The sequence below is a fragment of the Pholcus phalangioides genome, unplaced genomic scaffold (assembly GCF_987345545.1).
Source record: "Pholcus phalangioides strain wild (caught in Gottingen) unplaced genomic scaffold, Ppha-v1.0 ptg000014l_1, whole genome shotgun sequence".
NCBI classification, from domain to species: Eukaryota; Metazoa; Arthropoda; class Arachnida; order Araneae; family Pholcidae; genus Pholcus; species Pholcus phalangioides.
The window spans coordinates 13,395,496-13,416,007 of NW_028301607.1; the positions used below are offsets into that span (position 1 = coordinate 13,395,496).

The 20,512-nt window shown below is 38.7% G+C and overlaps 1 protein-coding gene across 1 annotated transcript in view; it reads right to left on the reverse strand.

Annotated features, from left to right (window-relative positions):
- The window catches only part of dachs (unconventional myosin-IXb-like dachs), a 113,082-nt gene that overhangs the window by 16,952 nt on the left and 75,618 nt on the right, over positions 1-20,512 (reverse strand). The window contains exons 4-13 of the mRNA XM_089241774.1: positions 18,326-18,495; positions 16,237-16,411; positions 9,787-9,861; positions 5,021-5,105; positions 4,805-4,911; positions 4,538-4,664; positions 3,697-3,818; positions 3,440-3,587; positions 3,088-3,230; positions 2,761-2,934 (exon numbers count right to left, since the gene is read on the reverse strand). Of these exons, the coding sequence (XP_089097900.1) occupies positions 2,761-2,934; positions 3,088-3,230; positions 3,440-3,587; positions 3,697-3,818; positions 4,538-4,664; positions 4,805-4,911; positions 5,021-5,105; positions 9,787-9,861; positions 16,237-16,411; positions 18,326-18,495 (1,326 nt within the window). The remainder of the gene's footprint in view (positions 1-2,760; positions 2,935-3,087; positions 3,231-3,439; positions 3,588-3,696; positions 3,819-4,537; positions 4,665-4,804; positions 4,912-5,020; positions 5,106-9,786; positions 9,862-16,236; positions 16,412-18,325; positions 18,496-20,512) is intronic.

Here is a 20,512-nt window from a genome sequence, read left to right on the forward strand (position 1 = left end):
ATTAAGTCCTGTCATAAGTGGCTAACAATTTTTTTTTTTTTTTTTTTTCCTGAATGTGTGAGATTCAAAACTTGATTTGCAAAACAAAAATTTAATTTATTCCAATACTTATGTCATAAATTTAATTTTTTTAAATTATCTTTTTTAAGGAAGAGTTGTTTAATTTTAATGATGTTTCCATGGGCGATGGCAAGTTCACAAAGCATACAAGAAATTTCTTCTTTTTATGAATTTTTTGGTTGGCAAACGAAAGTATCAGAAGGAAGAATATCTGGAAAAAATTGAGAATTTAAATCTTAATTCGGCCAGTAAAAGGTTAAGAATGTATATTTTTCACTTAGTCTCTCAAATTTAATTTAGCATTGATGAATAAACTAACAAGCAAATAATGAAAAATAAACAACAAACAAATGAACTACAAGCAAGAAATATAAACACTATAAATCAGTGTTTATGTAACATAAAAGAAAAGGTCATGTGTTTTCTTTAACACTTTGTTAGCCAAGTAGATAACACATGGGTATTCACATGGGTATTTATTTTGATGAGTATTTATTATTACGTTAGACTTAGATAGATTACATACATATAGATAGGAAGAATTTATAAAGTGAAAAGAGCAGAACATTTAGACATCTTGTCTACTTGATGTCGGAGGTGGAACTCACTAGTTCCCCTTACACAACACTAGGTGGCGTTGTATGTTCTTATCAGTTTAGTTCTTTTAGTCATTTCTTATAAGGACACTACACACCCCGAATTAACTTCATGAATTAAAAATTTTCTTGCAGAGTGTACAAAAGTACACTGCAAGAAAATTTGCAAAAGACAGCTCCTCCTCGAGAAACCTACACCATATTTGATACAGAGTCGCTACCAAGCGACTCTGTATCAAATATGGTGTAGGTTTCTCGATTCACTCGATATACAACCAAAATTCTGTATCAATTAAATGAAAAACATATTCTATTAACTAGATTATTTCTTACACAATTGATGGATGCATTCATTATGATGGTTTCAAACTTGCACGATGTTGCTTAATAATTAACGAATCTTTATTCTTTCACAGATCTGGTAGCAAAAAACTAGCAAACTCTAGACTTTTTCCCTCTTTGTATTAAAATTTCAAGTCCAACAGTATTTATGTTGGTACAAACATATTTGATTATTTCAACCAGTCATCTGGCCAATTAATTTCTCCTTTTTCCCTGTTTTTTGGAAGTTGAAAACTAATAAAATATATTTTTTGATGAAAATTTTTTCAACTTGAATACATTGAAACTGAGTTAATCATGTTCTTAACTATTTTTCAAATTCATCAACAATTACAAACTTTCTACCACTTTCTCTGTTTTTTTTAATCAGGAAAACCCAAAGCGCCCCAGTGTAATACACTGCAAATACTCAATGCACTTATACAGTATCTAAGTTTAGCTCCCTATATTTTGATGCAATTTTTTCCTACACAAAATCTATAAATAGAACAACTATCTTTCTGCACTATATCTAGGAACTGGGTTCAAATCTATATTTATCAGATCTATATTTCTTGGAATAAAGAATTTTAGCACAATTTTATAACATATGCATACCATAATAGATTACTTTTACTTCAATATCATTGCAGTTAAATAAAGGAAAAATGAAATTAAAATTTCATGATTTAGATTAGTGGTTCCCAAAATGGGCAATATCACCCCTGGTGGGCGATGGGATGGTCGGGGGTCACGAGATGGAGGGGAGGGGGGTGGTGACGAGAAAAAAAAATTCTGAGGGGGGAGCGATGGAACAAAAAGTTTGGGGGAAACTGATTTAGATCAGTGATTCCCAACGTGGGCGTTAACGGCCCCTTGGGGCGATGGAAAGTTCCAGGAGGCGGTAGAAGCTACGGGTATAACATAGGATCCTATGGGTTAGATTGCGTTGGGAGGGGGGGGGGCGATGGGAGAAAAACATTTCTGAAGAAAGGGCGATGGGACAAAAAAGGTTGGGAAACTATGATTTAGATCAATGAGCGATTAAACTATTAAATCTTCTAAATTGAGCTGCAACCAGGCAAATATAAGCCAATACATAAAACTGAATGCTCCATTACAAACAAATTTTGTTAATCAAATTCCTTGCTCCCAAAAACTCTCGAGCCATAATTGTCATATGACCCAGTGTGCACATTTTGTTGTCAGGGTCCCGGGTTCGAATCAAAGGGAAGATAAGATGTTTTCCCTAACGAATTCAAGGCGACCACCGATAGACAGCGCCTTCACTTCCAACCCATCTCACTAATGGCAGTAAACTGCAATATAGCGATATGGCCAGAGTTGGTGTTTGGTGAAGTAGTGTGCATATTCATAATTTGTCACATGTATGTCATTTATTGTCCATATGATTATCAACTTGTTTTCTGTATTCTTACCAATCGTTCACAGGGGTTGGGCCCCATAAACAAAATAAATGATTGATTGATTTAAATCAATGATTTTTTTGAAATCAAGTGATTTAAATTGACATGATTCAAAAGTTCAAATAAAATTTCTTTGCTATTACTCTGTTGTTCTCATGATTGCAACAAATCTCATTAGATATATGCGTGGTCATAATCTTAAGTAAGCAGGCTATTGTATTAGTCATAGTTCTAAACAATACAGGTCATAAAACACTAATTTTTGAAACCTCATTCTCAAAAACATAATATACATATAAAAATATAAAGCTGTATAGTAGAAAAAAAATTAATTAATTTTATTTTCGGCTACTCACAAGTGATGAAATCAAGTCGATACATGGTACATTATCAACATAATCGACCTGGAGGTCACTCTGCACACCTTCTTCTCTACATGATTCAATACTACTCTTGAAAACATGAGTGTTGTAGAAATGTTGTAAAGTTTCAGCGCACAAGTTGATGCATAGGTGTTCCAAATGACTTGGCTGGAAAATTGAATTAAGATTAATTTTATAGAATTTTTTTTCACTGGAAAAATTATCAGCGCTATCACTCAGTTGATGATATGACCACACATATTCAGGTACTGAAAACATTAACCCTTTCCTTTTTAAACAATCAATCAGCAATACATATACCTTGCTAGCCTCAAAACCAAACATGTCCAAGATGCCAATAAAGCCATCAGTAGCATGCCTTACTGCTGAATTGAGAGCAGTCATCGATTTTGACGCTTTCGCACCACCAGAACCAATAGTTGATGCATGCTGACTGCTGTTTTCTAAAAATATGAAAATTTCTTTCTGTATTGAAAGACTTCAAAAATGCAGTGATAGGCATCTCGAGCCCTCATTTGAAGTTATAGAACAAAAACTACGGATAATATCAAGACAACGCCCCCAGACATGTCAAAAGACTACATCCAAAAATGACACATGCATTGTAATAAAAGCTCAAAGTCCACGAAATGGAAGTAAGCTTACAGCTTACCTGTTTGGTTATGAACTGACTCATTGCTATCTGAGCTAAGTGTTCCTGAGGTAGATCCTAGCCTTTTGAGGCTGTTTGCTCTTCTAACTATAGTCGCCACTGTCCTGCAATACAAAGCTTTCGATAATGCATCTCGAGTTGCTGTGGCCTGCATTAAGGGAGGAAAAACCAGAAAAATATATTCTCTCCCACAACATTCAAGTTCAAAATGATGTTCACATAAAAAAAGGAAGAGAAAAATATGCATTTCTTATTACCATCGGAGCATCGCATACAGATTTCACCAACTGGTTCCTTAAATTATGAGTGCGAGATGTGAGTCCTCTGAATAGCGCAACACTGGAAACTCCCAAGAGAGTAGCTACAGCTTTCATCTCAGCTGCACAAAGGGACAAAAAAAAACATTTATAATCAAATTTATTTCAGTAACTATTTATTTGACTAAGCATCGCCCCCTTTCCCAGGGCAAAATTATTTTACTGAGGCCTTCCATTTGGTTAAAATGCCAACCTACAAATATGCATGCTTACTCTCGAAAATTTTAATCGGGTCACATTTTCATGAGGCCCTTTTGCACTCGAGGCCCCCAGGCTGTGTGCTATGGCATCCCACACGTTAAGACAACACTGATTCCTACTCATATTTTAATATACTCCCTGAATATGGGAAAAGAAAAAAAAAGATGCAAAACATCTGGGGGTAACTACGTATATAGGAGCAACAGGGAAAAACCTCCAGGTATAAGAACCAAAATTGATTCCTATAAGCGACGGCTACTGCATTATGGCATCATTAAATGATTTGATGACCCTTTTACCATCTCATCAAAATGGCATATACTGTTGGTCGCCCATATGAGCAAACAGGGCTAAGTCTAGAGGACCGGGATGAATTGCCTTTTTATTTTACAATAGCATAAATTTACTACAAAGGGGCCCATGAAAATTCTTGGTCTGAAGATCTTAACCTCAAGAAATGTTGAAATTGTTAAAAGTCTCATGAATGAGACTAATGATGAATATTCTCATTGAAACTGTTCATGAAATCGCATTTACTCATCATTGATGAATTAATCTTACTGTTGAACTTGATACTTACCATTTCCACCTTTGATATCAACTTCCATGCCACCACCATCAACAAAGTGAATGTTTCCGAGTAGTAAAATGGCAGCAAGGACCCTCACAACATCCATGGACGGTATTCCAAGTACAGAAAGACAGGACTGTAAATAATTGAATGAATGAATTAAAAAATAAATACCTTAATTTGTATTAATTGTGAATTTTTATGTAAGAAAAAATTTTCAAAACTTTATTCGGATGTGAGAATAACAAGCAAAAGAATCTCATTAGCAAGGTTTACCTTCCATGCTTCAAATCTCGAGGCATCTTCTATTTCATTCTGCGTGATGTCTCCTTGATTGAGATAACAAAGATTGTGCAACGAATATCCTGCGAGACTCAGCTGGGCTAAAAATTATGAGAAAATGAGTTGGAAAATGCAACATTTTGGTTCTAAAATTAGATCAGGAAAAAAAAAATGTTTATTATTTCTCAGAAGAGTCATTATGGCACTTACATCTTTCTTCCTGAGTAAGACCAGCAAGCATCTGGTAGAAGATATGGTAGTTCTTTTCATTCGGAAGTAAATGGATGACACGAGTCTGCAGTGAAAGTAATTTATTAATTCATAGTTTTGTTGAAACAGATTATAAATATGTTTACCATAAATCTAATTTCTATGGAAAAAATTATCATGCAGATTTCATGTGTGCACAGTAATGGATAAGCAGGGACGAGGCATGACCCCCACATCTTCGAGGAAGGCCCCCATGCTTTGATCTTCGACTGGCCCACACAGCCAGACTTTTCACGGGCCCTTCTATAGCGAATTTATAGCGCAAAAAAACAAGCCCTGTCAGCTCCACCCTTGTGACAGGTGGGGCTGATCCTCGAGCCACCCGGACTTCAATGGCACTGACACAGTGGAATCAGGAGCAGCTGGTAAAGGCTTACTTCTTCAAAAATAAAAGGAAATTCTGCTTCATTTTTGAATTGAAGAAATTCTCTACATATCTTGAACGATAGTTTTCTAATCAATCAGAGTCTGTAGACTATCAAACCTATATTTGGTATGGTATGCCAAAGTCACCTCTTTACTTATCAATAATTATGAGATAATTTTTTATTCAATGTGGTTTTTGTTTTATTTTTGACCATGAAAAGCATCCAACAAGAGGCGCTGATGTGAAGAAAATATGTGGAGAGTAGAGGGCATGTATTGCATTGTGTGCATTCAGTAATTATTGGTCTCATCAAAGTTTATTCGGAGAATCTCAAGCACCCATAGTTGTCCAGGTCCCGCAACCTATTTCCAACATGTTTAAAGTACGACGAACTTTACCGATACACATACACCGTTTGCATTGTGATAATTTGTGATTGTGCATTCTAATGAAAAGGAAGAGGAGAGCGAAATCAACGTGGGAAAAGGGGGGGGGGTGTCAAGTTCTTGCAGCATGCTCTGGGAAAAAGTTAGATAATCCTGCTCTATTCTCCCTCTTTCCGTCTAATATATACGAATTCAGTTGCGAAATATAGATGGCAGCACTACATACCTCTGCATCTACTATGCTCTCCTAAAAGTTTATAAAGTAAAAAAAAAAAAAACACCTTTTTTTTGCGGATACTCGCGGGACAAAAAAATTTGACAGTAAAAGAGGGGTGACCAGGGCTGTCTTAAGAGCATGGGACCCCGGGTAGTAATTTCCCGAAACATTCAACTATTTCTCGTTTTTCTGAGGCCCCCGGCCCGTGCCTGGGGTGGGCCCACAGAGTCAAGACGGCACTGGAGGCGACCACATTAGAGGGGGGTACCTGTTGAAACTGAAAACAAGTAACATTAACAATAACTGAAATGGTGCTTTGATTGCAAATGAACGAAATTCTGACAATATAGATTCGTTTAAAACCATGAAAATATATAATTATTGCAAAGATACAGAACTAAAATTGAAATATATATATATATCAGGGCCGTAACCAGGCTGGGACGACTGGGACACTGCCCCGAGCTGAATGGGGACGACACAAATAAAGTACGTTTATTTTTTTACAATTTTTTCCCCTTTTAAAGAGCCCAAGAAATTTCTGCCCCCGCTACGGCCCTGATATACACTGCTCAAAACAATTAGGGGAAGCACATGGTTTTAACAAAATCACGCAAAGATGTATACCGATAAGTAACATAAAATGAATCATCCATAATTTAAAGCCTAGCAGGAAACGGAAGAAGAAAACTTAATATGCAAATCAAAGTTCATGACGTCAAAAACCAGAAAAAGGAGATAAGGGCAGAAATCGGGATGTTGCAGAAACGTCTGTTTTACTGCCGTAACTGTGAAATTCGATTGCGCAGTATTTTGTTTTGAGACAAGGTGACTTGAGGATGTCTCAACAACGTGATTTACCGGAATCCATGGCATGGCGTGTTATAAGCAGACTGGAATCCGGGCAAACACAACGTAGTGTCGCGGACGCTGTTGGAGTCGCCAGAAGTGTTGTTGCAAGGCTGCGGAATCGATTCCAAGAAACAGGAAATGTTAGACGTCGACCAGGGCAAGGTCGGCCACGCGCCACTACAGCAACTGATGACCGGTATATACGGTTAACAGCCCGTCGAAATAGAACAGAGAATGCTACGCAGCTGCAAAGACGGTTGCTCTTGGCAACAGGACGAAGGGTGTCCAGCCAAACAGTACGTAATCGGCTTCATGAGGGAGGGCTCTATGCACGTAGGCCAATGGTCTGCATTCCGTTGACCCCACGCCACCGTGCGGCCCGAAGAAGATGGGCTGCTGAACATCGAGATTGGGAGCAACATGATTGGAGCCAAGTGCTGCTTACAGACGAGTCCCGATTCAGTCTGGAGTGTGACACCCGACGTGTTCTGGTATGGAGGGACAGGGGCACTCGAAATAACCCCGCATTCGTTCGTGAAAGGTCACAATACAGACGAGCTGGTTGGATGGTATGGGGTGGAATCAGCATAGGCGGACGTACGGACCTGCATATCATTCGGAATGGCACTTTGACGGCCCGAAGGTTTGCAGACGAGATACTGCGACCTCGTGTCATCCCTTACGCTGGAGCCATTGGAGATTCCTTTGTTTTCCAGGATGATAATGCTCGACCGCATAGAGCTCGTCTGGTGGAGAACATGCTTGAAGCTGAAACAATACAGCGTATGGAATGGCCAGCGTGCTCTCCTGACCTGAATCCAATCGAGCATGTTTGGGACATGCTCGGACGACGCATTGCTGCGCGACCAAGGCCGCCTGTTACTGTCCGAGACTTGCAGATTGCACTTCTTGAGGAGTGGAACAGTATTCCCCAAAGTCTGATCGATAACCTCATCGCATCCATGGCAAACAGGTGTGCAGCGGTCTTAGCTGTTCGAGGAGACCACACGCCCTATTAAAACTCATGCATCATATCTAAACAGTACTTTTTTTTATCGTTTACATGTAACCAAATTGTTGCCCTAAATCATCTTTTCATGTTTTTTCCATATTTTCAAAGAATTAAAGCTTTATTCAAAATTTTTTACGTCTTTTTTCTGTATTGCGCATTGATACGCGTGTACTATCCATTGTATGCCAATACGTGGCTGTCTCGCACGGTTTTCTTCACTTTTTTGCTTGCTCCCCTAATTGTTTTGAGCAGTGTATATTATACAAAGTTTATATACTGAATTATCTTTTGGAAAACTGGTCAATCGATGTTTGGTGCGTTTTACTGAGTGTACTTTCAACTTCTTCAAACATTGGCCGCATGCGGTCAGCGTGTAAGCTGTTAGCTACCCCGGGCCAGTGCGTTTTTAACTGCACGGCCCGGGAGCGTCAACAGAAGACGGGCTCTCGGAAAAACGAGAAGTGGTTGAATTTTTCGAGAATTTCCCAGGTAGGGCCTCAGAAAAATCACTTGGCCCGGGGCCCATGATGTTCTTAAAACGGCCCTGTCTCCAGTAGATATCACTGGCTGAATATGATATTGGACGGTATATAATTATCGAGAGATATTCAGATTATCTTCCGAATCTTTTGGCAATTTTTTACTCAAATACATCATCATTGGCATCTACAGTTCACCGCACACGAAGAAAACGATCCAACCAGCTATTTAAAGTTGATAAATCAGAGTTCTCCTGGAGCTTATTGAACTTTTTCTTGTAGAATCGGGTTTGAAACAGGTAAATTCTTGCTTCTTGCTTAAACAAAACTAATCGTACGCAACTGCGCCTACGGCAAGTCCTTTTGTCTTCGGAAATTTGTTTTTCATAGCTTGATTTCGGTTTTGCAAAAGCGCTTTTATAAAACTTTGCTAATCTTTCATAGAGTAATGCCGGTTGCCGCTGTGGTGGTCGAGTGATCATAGTGATGGACTCGGATCCGGGTTCAACCGTCGCCGCAGTGGTGGTCGGCTGGAGTTGGTTTTCTGCGGTTCCCAACTTCGAGGCGCGAATGCGAGCCGATCTCCCCGTTAAAAAGTCTTGCCGCAGAGAGCAACAGGCCTACCCAACGTTAAAATTATTCATTCATTTCACTTCACTCACTATGAGTTGAGAAAAAACTCATAGTTTAAAAATTTGATTGCATATGGCAGCAATACACATAACAAGCATTGCACAGAAACAAACTTCACGGAAGATTCACTATACGTACACACACATGACACATCCCAACATGTACCAATTCGTTAGAAGTTCCGTAGAGGAATATGGGCCAGGTCCATGTCTCTGGTTTAGTAGCAGTAGTGTAATGCCGGTTTTATCGCACCATCTTTCTTCAATGTTTGCGATTACATCAACAAATGGAATTTACACCGGGATTACACTACAAAAGTTTTATAAAAGTTATTTTACATTCAAACGAATAACATTAGGCTTGTTGGGGGGGGGGGGGGGGTTCAAGTTTTGTGAAGTCTTTTTTTCAAGTTTATTGTGTAATCCCGGCTTAATATAATATACTTCAAAATGTCCTAAAGTAAATGAATTCAAATTCACGGGCGGCTCGAGATAGAATCGTTACCCGTGTGGCACCTACTTTTGGCTCTCCCCGTCCACGCAACCCCCCCCCCCTCCCAATTCATACCCATCTTAACAACAAAAGTTTTTTAAATACTTTTCGCCCATTGCTTTTGGCACCCCTCCTACAGTGGACGGCCATAATTTTCTATAATTTTTTCCGCCCTTTCAGCTCAGATTTGGAGATCTCCCCCTTTCCCTAGGGCGGCTCTCTATTCGGCAATGAATTGAATAGCGAAGCGTTGTCAAAAAATACTCACTTGATCGAGGAAATAGCAGTGGATCTTAGTTCTGTACAGTGCTCCATCCGTTACTTGTACTTCGATGAAATGACCCTGTCGAGAAAAGAAAAAACTAGATTGAAACAGGTGTACGTCCTAGCTTCACGAAAGGTTTCGGTGAATATGGTTGTGCCCTTCCCTCGCAAAACCCGGTGTGCTCCTACAAAGGGAGATCCTGCGCACACAAGGGACACCCATGGAACCAGATTTTACGTCCCATGTCCACCTTACAATTTCAACAAAAAAAAATTATAAATAAAAAAAAATACATTTGCCGCGTGAAAGTTCTCCTCTCCTCGGATTCTTCAACCCTATGAAAGCTGCACGTGCCTAAATACCCATAGTACACAGAGAACACTGCATTAAGACGTTATTATTTTTGTCAATCTTTATAGGAATTCAATTCTGGATTCCTACACACGGACGAATTTATCATTTCGAAGCACACTAGAGGCCTCGAACCCTAACGTATATTAATTATTAAATATTATTACAGACCGCGCATTCTCATTATAAATGAATGATCGAAGGATCGCGTTGCGGTTAGATTATTCCAAAACTTGAAAATTATCTTATCTCTTCTATACAAGAAACTAATTACGAATCATCATCATCGACAAGAGAACCAGAAGATTATAATTTATGGAACATAAAAGGAAAAAAAAAATTACACAAAATGCAAAAAAAAAGAAGAAACATTCGCCTCCTAGAGGCTCATAAATGACAAGATAAGAAAAAGGGAAAAACTTAGTATTCGGCAAGTTTACGGCAAACGCATAAATAGAAGAGACGGAAAGGGTCAGTTCATGATGAAAGAATAATAATAATATATAATAAATGGAGAAGCCCTTTTTTTTCTTCTTCTCAAAACATAGAATAAGATTAAGAAAAGAAGAATCCTTTTTTTTTCTCTCTTGAAGTTTTTCTTTCGTTTTGATCTCATCTCTTTGCGTGTTTTCTTTTCTCTCTTTTGAAAAACTTTTCATCTTGACAGTTTATGATTTCGCGTCTCGCAGCTTGTAATCTTCGCTGGGGACATGAGTGAGGTAGAGGGAGAAAAAAGAAAACGGCTGTAGAAAGAAAGGTTTGTTCTGGCCGACCTGACCAAGGTTGATTAGATGACCGGATCCACTGAATATATATTATAAAAAAAAAATGACTAAGAGAGAGAGAGAGAGGCAAAAAAGGCGGAGCTGCATCCAAAGTGATTGACGTGTGGTATTGGCGATTAAAAGAGGCCTTTAAGATGTCTGTCCTATTAAAAGGCAATGACCAGCATAGAAGGTCATCTCTTCCTTATATTTATATATCTTATATTTTGCTTACATACTGCTCCTTGATAATAATAATAATAATAATAATAATAATGAAAAAAATCAAGATACGGGAAAAAAAAAAATTATATCCCTTTTTGGGCTTGGTTTTCTGAGAACCGGGGCATTCCCAGTCGTTATTAGGAAGTATGAATATAGTTATGTAAATACTGGGGACGACGACGACGGTGGTGATGAGGGATGATAGGCAAATTCCGACGCAACACCGACAGTATGATGGGTATTAATTAATGTCCTGCCAAATGTCGGCTTCCTGCTTTCCCCCCCCCCCCACTTTCCCTCTTTGATGTCATTTTTGGGGATGTATTCGAGGCCTAGGGGACAATTTCGAGAATTGTCCGACCGCGAGAAAACACACCTTAAATGTAATCATATCTACAATCTGTGAATAAAAAAGATTCGCTCTGAACAGGGCCGCCCTTACCAGACGCGGGGCCCCCGGTGCAAAGCTAACAACGGAACCAGCTGCGTCGTAACAATTTCGGGCATTAAAAACGTTCAGTATATGAAAAACCTACGCAAAAAGATTTATACACACAACTGGATGTAAATTAATACTAAAATTAATGAAAATAATGAAAATGCAACACTGAAAGTCATTTTTAAATAATGAGGGGAAACAATTTTTGAAACTAATAAAAATTTTAGAATTGATGAATTGAAAGTAATTGACGGAAATCGGTGGAAGCCATCAATAATTTACCGCGAATGCGGGGCCTCACAAAGTGTGGGGCCCGGTGAGACCGCATAGGTCGCACGCCCTCTAAGGGCACGGCTCTAAAGTATGCCAGAATTTTATGCAACATTTTTCTGTGACACCATTAAAAAGTCATTGTTGAGTACTGCATTGTAAAAGTCATTGTAGAGTTCTGCATTGTAAAAGCCACTGTTGAATTCTGTGTTATAAAAGTCGTTGCTGAATTTGGCATTGTTAGAAGTGTTCATTGCAATGACACAACACACTTGAAAAAATATTAATCAAATTCCAAATACTCTTATATTGTACTCTATGGACCCCTATGGTCCCACGTCCTGCATCAAGGCCACTAGACTGGGATCTTTGGTGGGCCCTCTGACCGAATTTTTCAGAGTGGGGAGGCTTTCGCACTATAGAGAGGGGCCCACCTGAAATTGTGGGAGCCATGACTGCCCTCCTTATTTAGCGAATCCATAAGATCTTATACGTTTATACCCGTGTTCTACCGGTTCCCCGCCTTCGGTGCGTTCCAGCTCTCCAAACGACCAGTATCGCAAACTTCAGAAAAGCACTGATCTAAAGGATCGAAAGTCACTCCCGAAATTTCTTGGAAAAAATCAATTTTATAAATATGACCTGTTTATATTAACCTTTCCGATTATCAGCAATTGATCATCGAGAATCGTAACTATGAAGTTCAAAATTCCACATTCAATATTAACTTCTAATAGTCATTAATAATGCTTGACATTTCAATTATTGGTATTTCATTTGATCATTTTTGTCGCACCACGGTAATTTCCTGGTCATTTTCTGCACACGAAGGCTAATTAGACTGGGATCTACAATTTATTGCCGATTCCTAATGGCAGTCATTTTTTATACTCACCGGGAGGTTGGTGCACTAACCCCTCGGTGTGGGACTCCTTGAAGTAGCAATCTTTTTCTGTGGTCATGTCGCCGTTTCCATTGTGCCCCCCTGCGTCAGGAAAGTTTCTGACAAGGACGAATCGGGTATCGAACTCGCGACACCTCTAAACATCCTTCGGTGCTTTAGGCGAGTATCTTATCGACCTGGACTACTGCATCCTATTGGTATTTCAGATATTCGTAAATATAATCCGAGTATCGGCCACGATTTGAATTAATTGCACGAACTGGATTAACCAGAGGTCACGTAAATATAATTTCTGTTGATTCTGCATAATAGTTTGCTGCTTTATTCATTTAACCTTTGGATCTTTAGTGGGTCTGAGATAAGAACGAATCTTAATGAGATTGGAATCGAAAATCAGCATGGTTCCTTGATGCAGCGCGATTTTATTTTTCTCTCAACTGCAGTGCAATTTCGTTAACGACTACGGATGATAATTAAACCGAAGGAAAGTCAGTTAATGAACATCTGATTCTTGAACTGTAGAAAAATGAGTACGAATTTCGAATTAAATTTCTTCCCCTATGTAGGTACTTAATGGAAAAGGCCACCAGAAAACTACTCAACCGGAATTATTTTTTGCAACATCAGGAAATGATAAGAATCGAGTCATTTCGGTATGTAGGAAAGAAAACCCTCGACGGTTTCGTAATATTTTCAAGTTCATTAACAAAAATTGTGTAAGGCGTAAAGTAAATAGATTTTATTGCTCCGGGCTACATTGGAAGTGCAGGTTTTTGCAACCTACGTGTTGCGTTCATTCTTTCTTGGTGGTAGGACTGCCGGTGAGTGGGACTTGATAAATGAGCCAAAGTTTGGAGGGAAAGCTTTAATTTAAAAAGCTAATTTTCAGACTTTAAATTACTCCCCCACTGCATTTACATGCCTGAAGATTAATAATAAAATTAAGTACACGAATTGAAGTGTAAAAATGATAAACGCTGTGAGTACTTAAAAAATTCAAACACAATTTTTCACGTTATAGTGTCTAATGAGTAATGCTTTATAATGTTGCCAACGTGAGAAGTGCCTGGTAGTCCTCTGAGGGGTTCAAAAGAACTTGTAAAGAGGTCGCGAATGTAAACATCCATACGGGCTGCAAAAAAAATTTTTTTTTTTTGTGATTTCCCAACATTTTCCCTTTTAGCACTTACAGCGTTTATCACTTTTACTCTCCTATTGTATCGGAATTATTTTATAAAAAGTTCAATTACATCAATTGTTTTACTACCGCTACCTAAAAATATGTTTCAGAAGACATTTCTGCTCAGAGATATCATTTAGAAGACATTTTCACCTAGAAAGTTATTTGAAAAGATATTGTAAACTAGAAAATTATCTAAGAAATCATTGTTTGATAAAAGATAGCTTAAAAAGACATTTGAACCTAGAAAATTGTTTGGAAAGACATTTGAACCTAAATAATTATTAACCCAGAGAATGGGATCTATAAAAAAAATCAAACAAATTGGAGAACCTTCGTAACCATGAAAATGATTAAAACGCTATATTTGATAAATGTTAACTCTTTTGGAGAACTTTTGCAGCTGGTCGAATGGAAACTGTTTCAGCGTGAAGTTTAATCGAAAAAATAAAATAATAATAATAGTAAATAATTAACTTCGAGTTTATTGAGAGACGTAAAAACACATCTATTTCCTCGTTGAAAATTAATATCAAAGTTTTTAAATCAGCAAATGATGTACATCTCTCTAGTTATTTTATCCAACATTCTCGGAGACGCTTGTAATAATGAATCCTGCTCAATCAATGAAGATCTGATTGCATAGGTTATGAACTCTCATTCGATGACAGATGACCCAAGTTGTCCCGCATTGCAACGACTACACAGAAAGAAGTAGGTATCTAAAAAACAAGCGATAAAAAGCCAAGACTATTTAAGATGATAGTTTTCTTCAGCTGAGTCTGCATAAAAACTGGTGTCGAAGTCACAAATCGATTAGAGTGCAGACACACACACATATACACTCATATATAAGGAGTGGCACTGATCGAACGAGTCTTCTTTATAAAAGAAAAAAAGCCGCGGTATAAAACAAGAATCCCACGGAGAAAAGGTTATATGAGCGTGTGTGTGTGTATATATATTTCTTATCTTTTGCCACTTCCTATTCCATTCATTTAAAAGAGGATCGTCTCTAGAAAACCCATCAAGGCGATATCAGCTTAATATTAGTACTAGTACTACTAAGAGCCTAGGCCCAAGAAGATGAGGGGAATTCCTCATTTTTTATTACTTTATGCGCTCTATGCATGTTAAGCAGCAAGACCCTAACACCTGACACAAGCAGCGAACAGGAACTCGTTCTCGGATGAAATGTTTCTCGTCGAAATTGGACAGCATTTATTTTTCATTATCTTACCCTTCAACTCATCTCTTTCTTTCTTTCTTTTTAACCCTTTACTTTGAGAGAAGATTTACGATCGCTCCCCCCTAAACGCCATGCTACTTATTCATTCATTCATTTAGAAGGGGGGGGGGGAGAGAAGCTTTATCTCTTATGCGAGTCTCGACAGTCAATTACTGTGACTACACACTGTCATTTAATTAAGAAGAGGTAAGCATTGAAGATATTTAGATTTTCAGATGAAGCCACACGTACTTACAAAAGACTGCTCAATCTTTTGGGGAGTGTAGGCCAGAATTCGTTTGTTTGGAAAAGAGCTGCGGGCCACTGGAGTGATCTGGAAATGTACCGAGGGCCACCTCAGAGATCTGGAACTGCGCGGCAGGTGAATTAAGCGATTTGAAATAGTGTCTCGGGTCGCTTAGGTGGTATGTCGCTGGTCACTTTAATGATCTTAATGATCTGTAAATGTGCCACGGATCACTTGTGATTTGTAAATGTGCCTCGAGCCGTTTAAATGATATTTAAATGTGCCGCGGGCCACCTCAGTTATTAACTGCACAGCGGGTCACTTAAGTAATTTGAAAATATGTCGCGGGGTCACTTAAGTGAATAAGCCGCTTAAATGATCTGGAAACGCGCCATGGGTCACAAGTGATTTGTGCGCGAATCACTTAAGTGGTTTATAATTGTGCAACGGATGATCTTTTTACATGCGATCTGTCTGAGAGCTGTTAATACCATTATAAGCACAGGCCCGTTGGCATCCACAGCGAAAGGACGTAATGTTGGGATAAGCGAAATCAAACAGTACTTATATGAACAATGATTCAGTTCCTTTAAACAAAATTAGGTTTGAGGTCGAGTGGGGCCTGTTGTAGCCTGTGATTTGTATTTGAAACACGTGCGCTTGCCAAAAGCACTCAGAACCTACGGAACGACCGTATAGTATTCTGTGCAAAATATTTGAATAGTAAGAGATTATATATAATAAACTAACTCTTTCTATACAAAATATTTTGTATAGAAAGAGTTAGAGATAGCCCATTAACAATCTGAGATTATGACATAAAGAAAGTTTCACATTATACTCACGATGCGACTAGACTCGGAGTTGCTGGCAGTCTTGGCGCTGCCTAAGGAACGTAGAACGGTGAATGCTGCTGCGAGGTGCTTGAAGGCGTCCGTCTCTGGACCACCACCGGCAACATCGAACAGTTGCCGCAACAGCAGCATCGAAGAGTAAGTTTTTCCGCTACCGCTCTCACCACTATTGGGGGGAAAAAATTACACAGAGATTCACAAAAGAGCAAAAAATACATCGTTTTCAAAGTCTGGAATATTGAGGGGTTTTTTTTTTGTCCCTTGTAGCAAAGACAGGGCAATCTTGAACCAGGGTACGCCTATTTAAATCAAACTGATTTGATTTTTTCAAAAAGTCATTGATTTAAATCATAGTCTCCCAAACTTTTTGTTCCATCGCCCCCTTCATCAGAAATTTTTTCCTCTCATCGCCCCCAAACTCACGTAAACCCATAGGATCCTATGTTGGGGTAAATCGAGAAGCTATCCATTCTTAGAATAAGACAACCATAAGTATTCTTTATGGGCATTGTATAATATTTTATCATGTGTATATATTGTTTATAATTTGTGTTAATTGCATTTTTAATGGGGTTGCTGTATTTTTGAAACATATGACATCCATATTTTTATGGGCATCTTTTTATCAGCCACCTCGTTGGGCATTTTGCCTGTTGTGGCGTTGTATTTGTATTTGTATTTGTATTTGTTAAATCAGTAGGTTCTATAGCCCCCTTGGACCATTCCATCGCCCACCAGGGGGCGATATTGCCCACTTTGGGAAACACTGATTTAAATCAAAGAAACTAAATTTTGTTTTTTCTTTACATAACTTCAATATATTGAAGTAAAGGTAACCTGGTATGATATGCATGTTACTGGGGTACGTGGTAAAAATTGTGATTAAAATAACTACTGTATATAGAAGATCTTTGGGGGTAAATATAGTACCATGACCTTAACGAGATTTCTTCAGACTTAAAATGCTGAGTGTTCAGTGAAACTTGACAATTTATGTATGATCTTTGAAGCAAAAGTCGTCTAACTTTGAGGGTGCGGCTATGTTTAACAAGCAGAAGCGCTAGAAAACGCGTCTATATTTAGGAAACTCGGAAGGCATATATATATCCACGTATAGGAAGATTAATAGGGGTGCATCCTCATTAAAGAAGTTCAGGAAAAGAGTATTTGGATTTCAAAAGCTCAAGTGAGGCGCATACAGGATTGAAAATCTCAGGAAAGTATTATGCCGATCTCAGAATGTCGGGGAAAGCGTATGCACACACACACACCATGTGTGTGTGTGTGTGTGTGTGTGTGCACGTATTCGGATTTTAGAAGTTCAAGGTAGGGTTATGCAGGTTTCAGAAGCTGAGCGGAAGGCGTATGCCGATTTCAGAAGGCTTATACAGATCCCAGAAGCTCAGTAAAGGCTCATTTGGATTTCAGAAGTTTAAAGAAGGCTTATATATATATGCAGGTTTAGAAGCTTAGGGAAGACGTATGCAGATCTCAGAAGGAAAAGAAAAGCGTAAGTAGATCTCAGAAAGTCAAATACGACATATGAAGATTTTAGAGGCGCAGGAAAGGCGTATGCATATTTTAGAAGGTAATACAGCTGAAAGTTTTAGAAAATCCCTTCTCCAGAGTGATTATTATATATAGCCCTTTGCCGAACCTTAAGAGGAGCACAATATGCGCGTAATCCTCGAGTATAATATTGTGTATTTTCCCGCACCCAACATGTTAATCAATATTCTTTTTACCATCCTCTTCCTCCCCCCCCCCTTTCGATTAAACGATATTTCCCTAGCATTATTTCTCACGCGCTCAGCTTCCAATTTGCATACGAAATTCCGATTATTATCGACACGCGACGTTCGTTTATATAGTTGACCAAAATTTAATTTCATCAGGCAACGAATTACAATAGAAAGTGAAAGGAACGGCATCAATAGAAGGAGAGAGAGAAAAACCCCATTAAAAACATAATGAATTCATTCACACAATAAAGAACTGGCAATGACATACATGTTAGTAGTTTTGTATCATTATCATAATGTACTATATACTGATGGTGGGGTTTTTTTTTCTTACTTACCTTAGTATGATAGCCTGCGGGTAACCTGTTTCGCTCTGCTGCCGGACTGCCTCATGGACGACCCTCAAGAGATGAGGGCATCGAGAAGACGCGTGAGCGCTACTAAGCGTCAGTGGATTGCCGACGTCTTGGTAAGAGTTCAGGGACAGCAAGATCGGACCCACGTTCGTCTGGCAAAAGAATAAAAATTGTTTACGCACACACGATAAAACTGCACATATGAATTATACATTCCTCACAATCGATTCGGAAATTCGAAGCGTGGATAGCGTATTGGTATCGAAATAGTCATTAAATTATTATCGTGAATTAATATATCTTATACGCATTCATAACGATAAGTAAGTCTTCTACCAACACCCTAGCCAAGGGGATGTTGGGTCCCCCCCCCCCCCACCCACCTCGGAAATTTGAAAATGGCTCCCACCAGGAATCGCATGATCCAGGTATATCAGCATATGGGGCCGTTCAAGCATTACCTAAGCAAATTTTTAGCCATTTTTGACCCCCCTCCCCTTGTCAGCAAAACGACGACCCCCTCCTCCCCCTTGTCAGCAAAATTTCGTCGTCAGCTCTGCCTTTCTGAATCGTAACTCATATTTTCATAAAGGGTTGTTGCTGACGTAAGCATTATCCAGACCCCCCCCCCTCCCCCCTTGTCATCAAAAGTCAGCAAATCGGAAACCCCCTCCCCCCTATCGATGATGACGTAATACTTGAACAGCCCCTATACAGTCGACTCCGCTTAAACGGATATCAAAAGGTTCTAGTACATATTATCCGATTATATGAGGTATTCAGTTATACGGGCCAACAATTTAACCCACGCCTTTTACAGGGCTCTCATATCTAGGAACACCCTTTCTACTAATCAAAGTAATTTCTCGATTTCTGAATAAATTTAGCGGCTAAAAATTTTATGAATAAAATTAATTTCTAGTTTCCCCCCTCCCCAGGGCTATGTATTGTCAGCAGCAGCCCCTCGTGGGGACACTACTGGATTCTTAAAAATACCTCACCGTATACCCCTATCATATTTCACTAAAATGCTTCACATCTTTGTTGTTTAACTTTTCTCTGTGCCGCTCTTGATCACCTGTCATGGCTTCCCCTTTTAATTGATTTTCACTCGGGGCCCATTGAATACCCCGGGGCCCCGACTGACAGTCTCTGGTATAGAGCTGTGAACCATAATTGTTCACAGCTGAAAATGATACTATCGTGCAATGTTGATTCTTAATATTCATCATGAAGGGTGTGTCCCGTAAATTCTTAAATAGTTAAAAAATTCACAAAAACTGAAGAAATCGGTATATTTGAATGCAGCTTGCGGAAAGCTCACTAGTATCAACAATCTACCAACGTCAGCATCGCAAATGAAAAACTTATGTAAGCGCCAGTAAGAGGAAAATGCAGAAATGAGCTGTTAATCGTACGCCATGCATTTTACGGGATATACATTTCTGATATACATATTTCCAGTGATCTGCTTTCGTGCAGCGTCCTCTCTATCGACAAAAATTTGAACTAATTCCTTTCTGTGCCAAAAAAAAACCCCTTTCGTAAGAATAACTTTTTCACAAACAGCATTTGAAATATACCAACCTTCTAGTTCTATGCATTTTTAAGCTATAGTATTTACGAATTTATGAGACACCCTGTATATGTAGTTGATTTTCACGAATAGCATCACAAGCAGTCGATAATGTCCATCCTACACTCTGCATGAGGTGCACATGATACACTCAGATGTAACCCATATTGGGGAACACACATAATCGCCACTACCTCAAACAGGAATTGTCGAAAAAAATGTACAGTCGGCCCCGCTTAGTCGGATATCAACGATTCCAGAATACAATATCCTATTAAGCGGGGAATTATTCAATTGCCATTTCAAAACGTTAGTGTATATAGAAAACTGATGGAGAATCAATAAGCTTCTCACACACAGACATCATAAATCAGACATCAAAAAATGAAATGAAAATTATATTTAATTACAATAACCGGATCACAATGCCTAAGATATTTACTTTTCATTAGAAAAGTTAGCGCGCTCTATTGGCTCAACAGAGAACAAAAGTAAAATAATTAAATGTACGTATTGACGACAACTTGGATACTTGGACGCCAGTACGTGCTCCCTCTCATATGTTCGTTTTTTTTTAAAACTTAGTATAATAT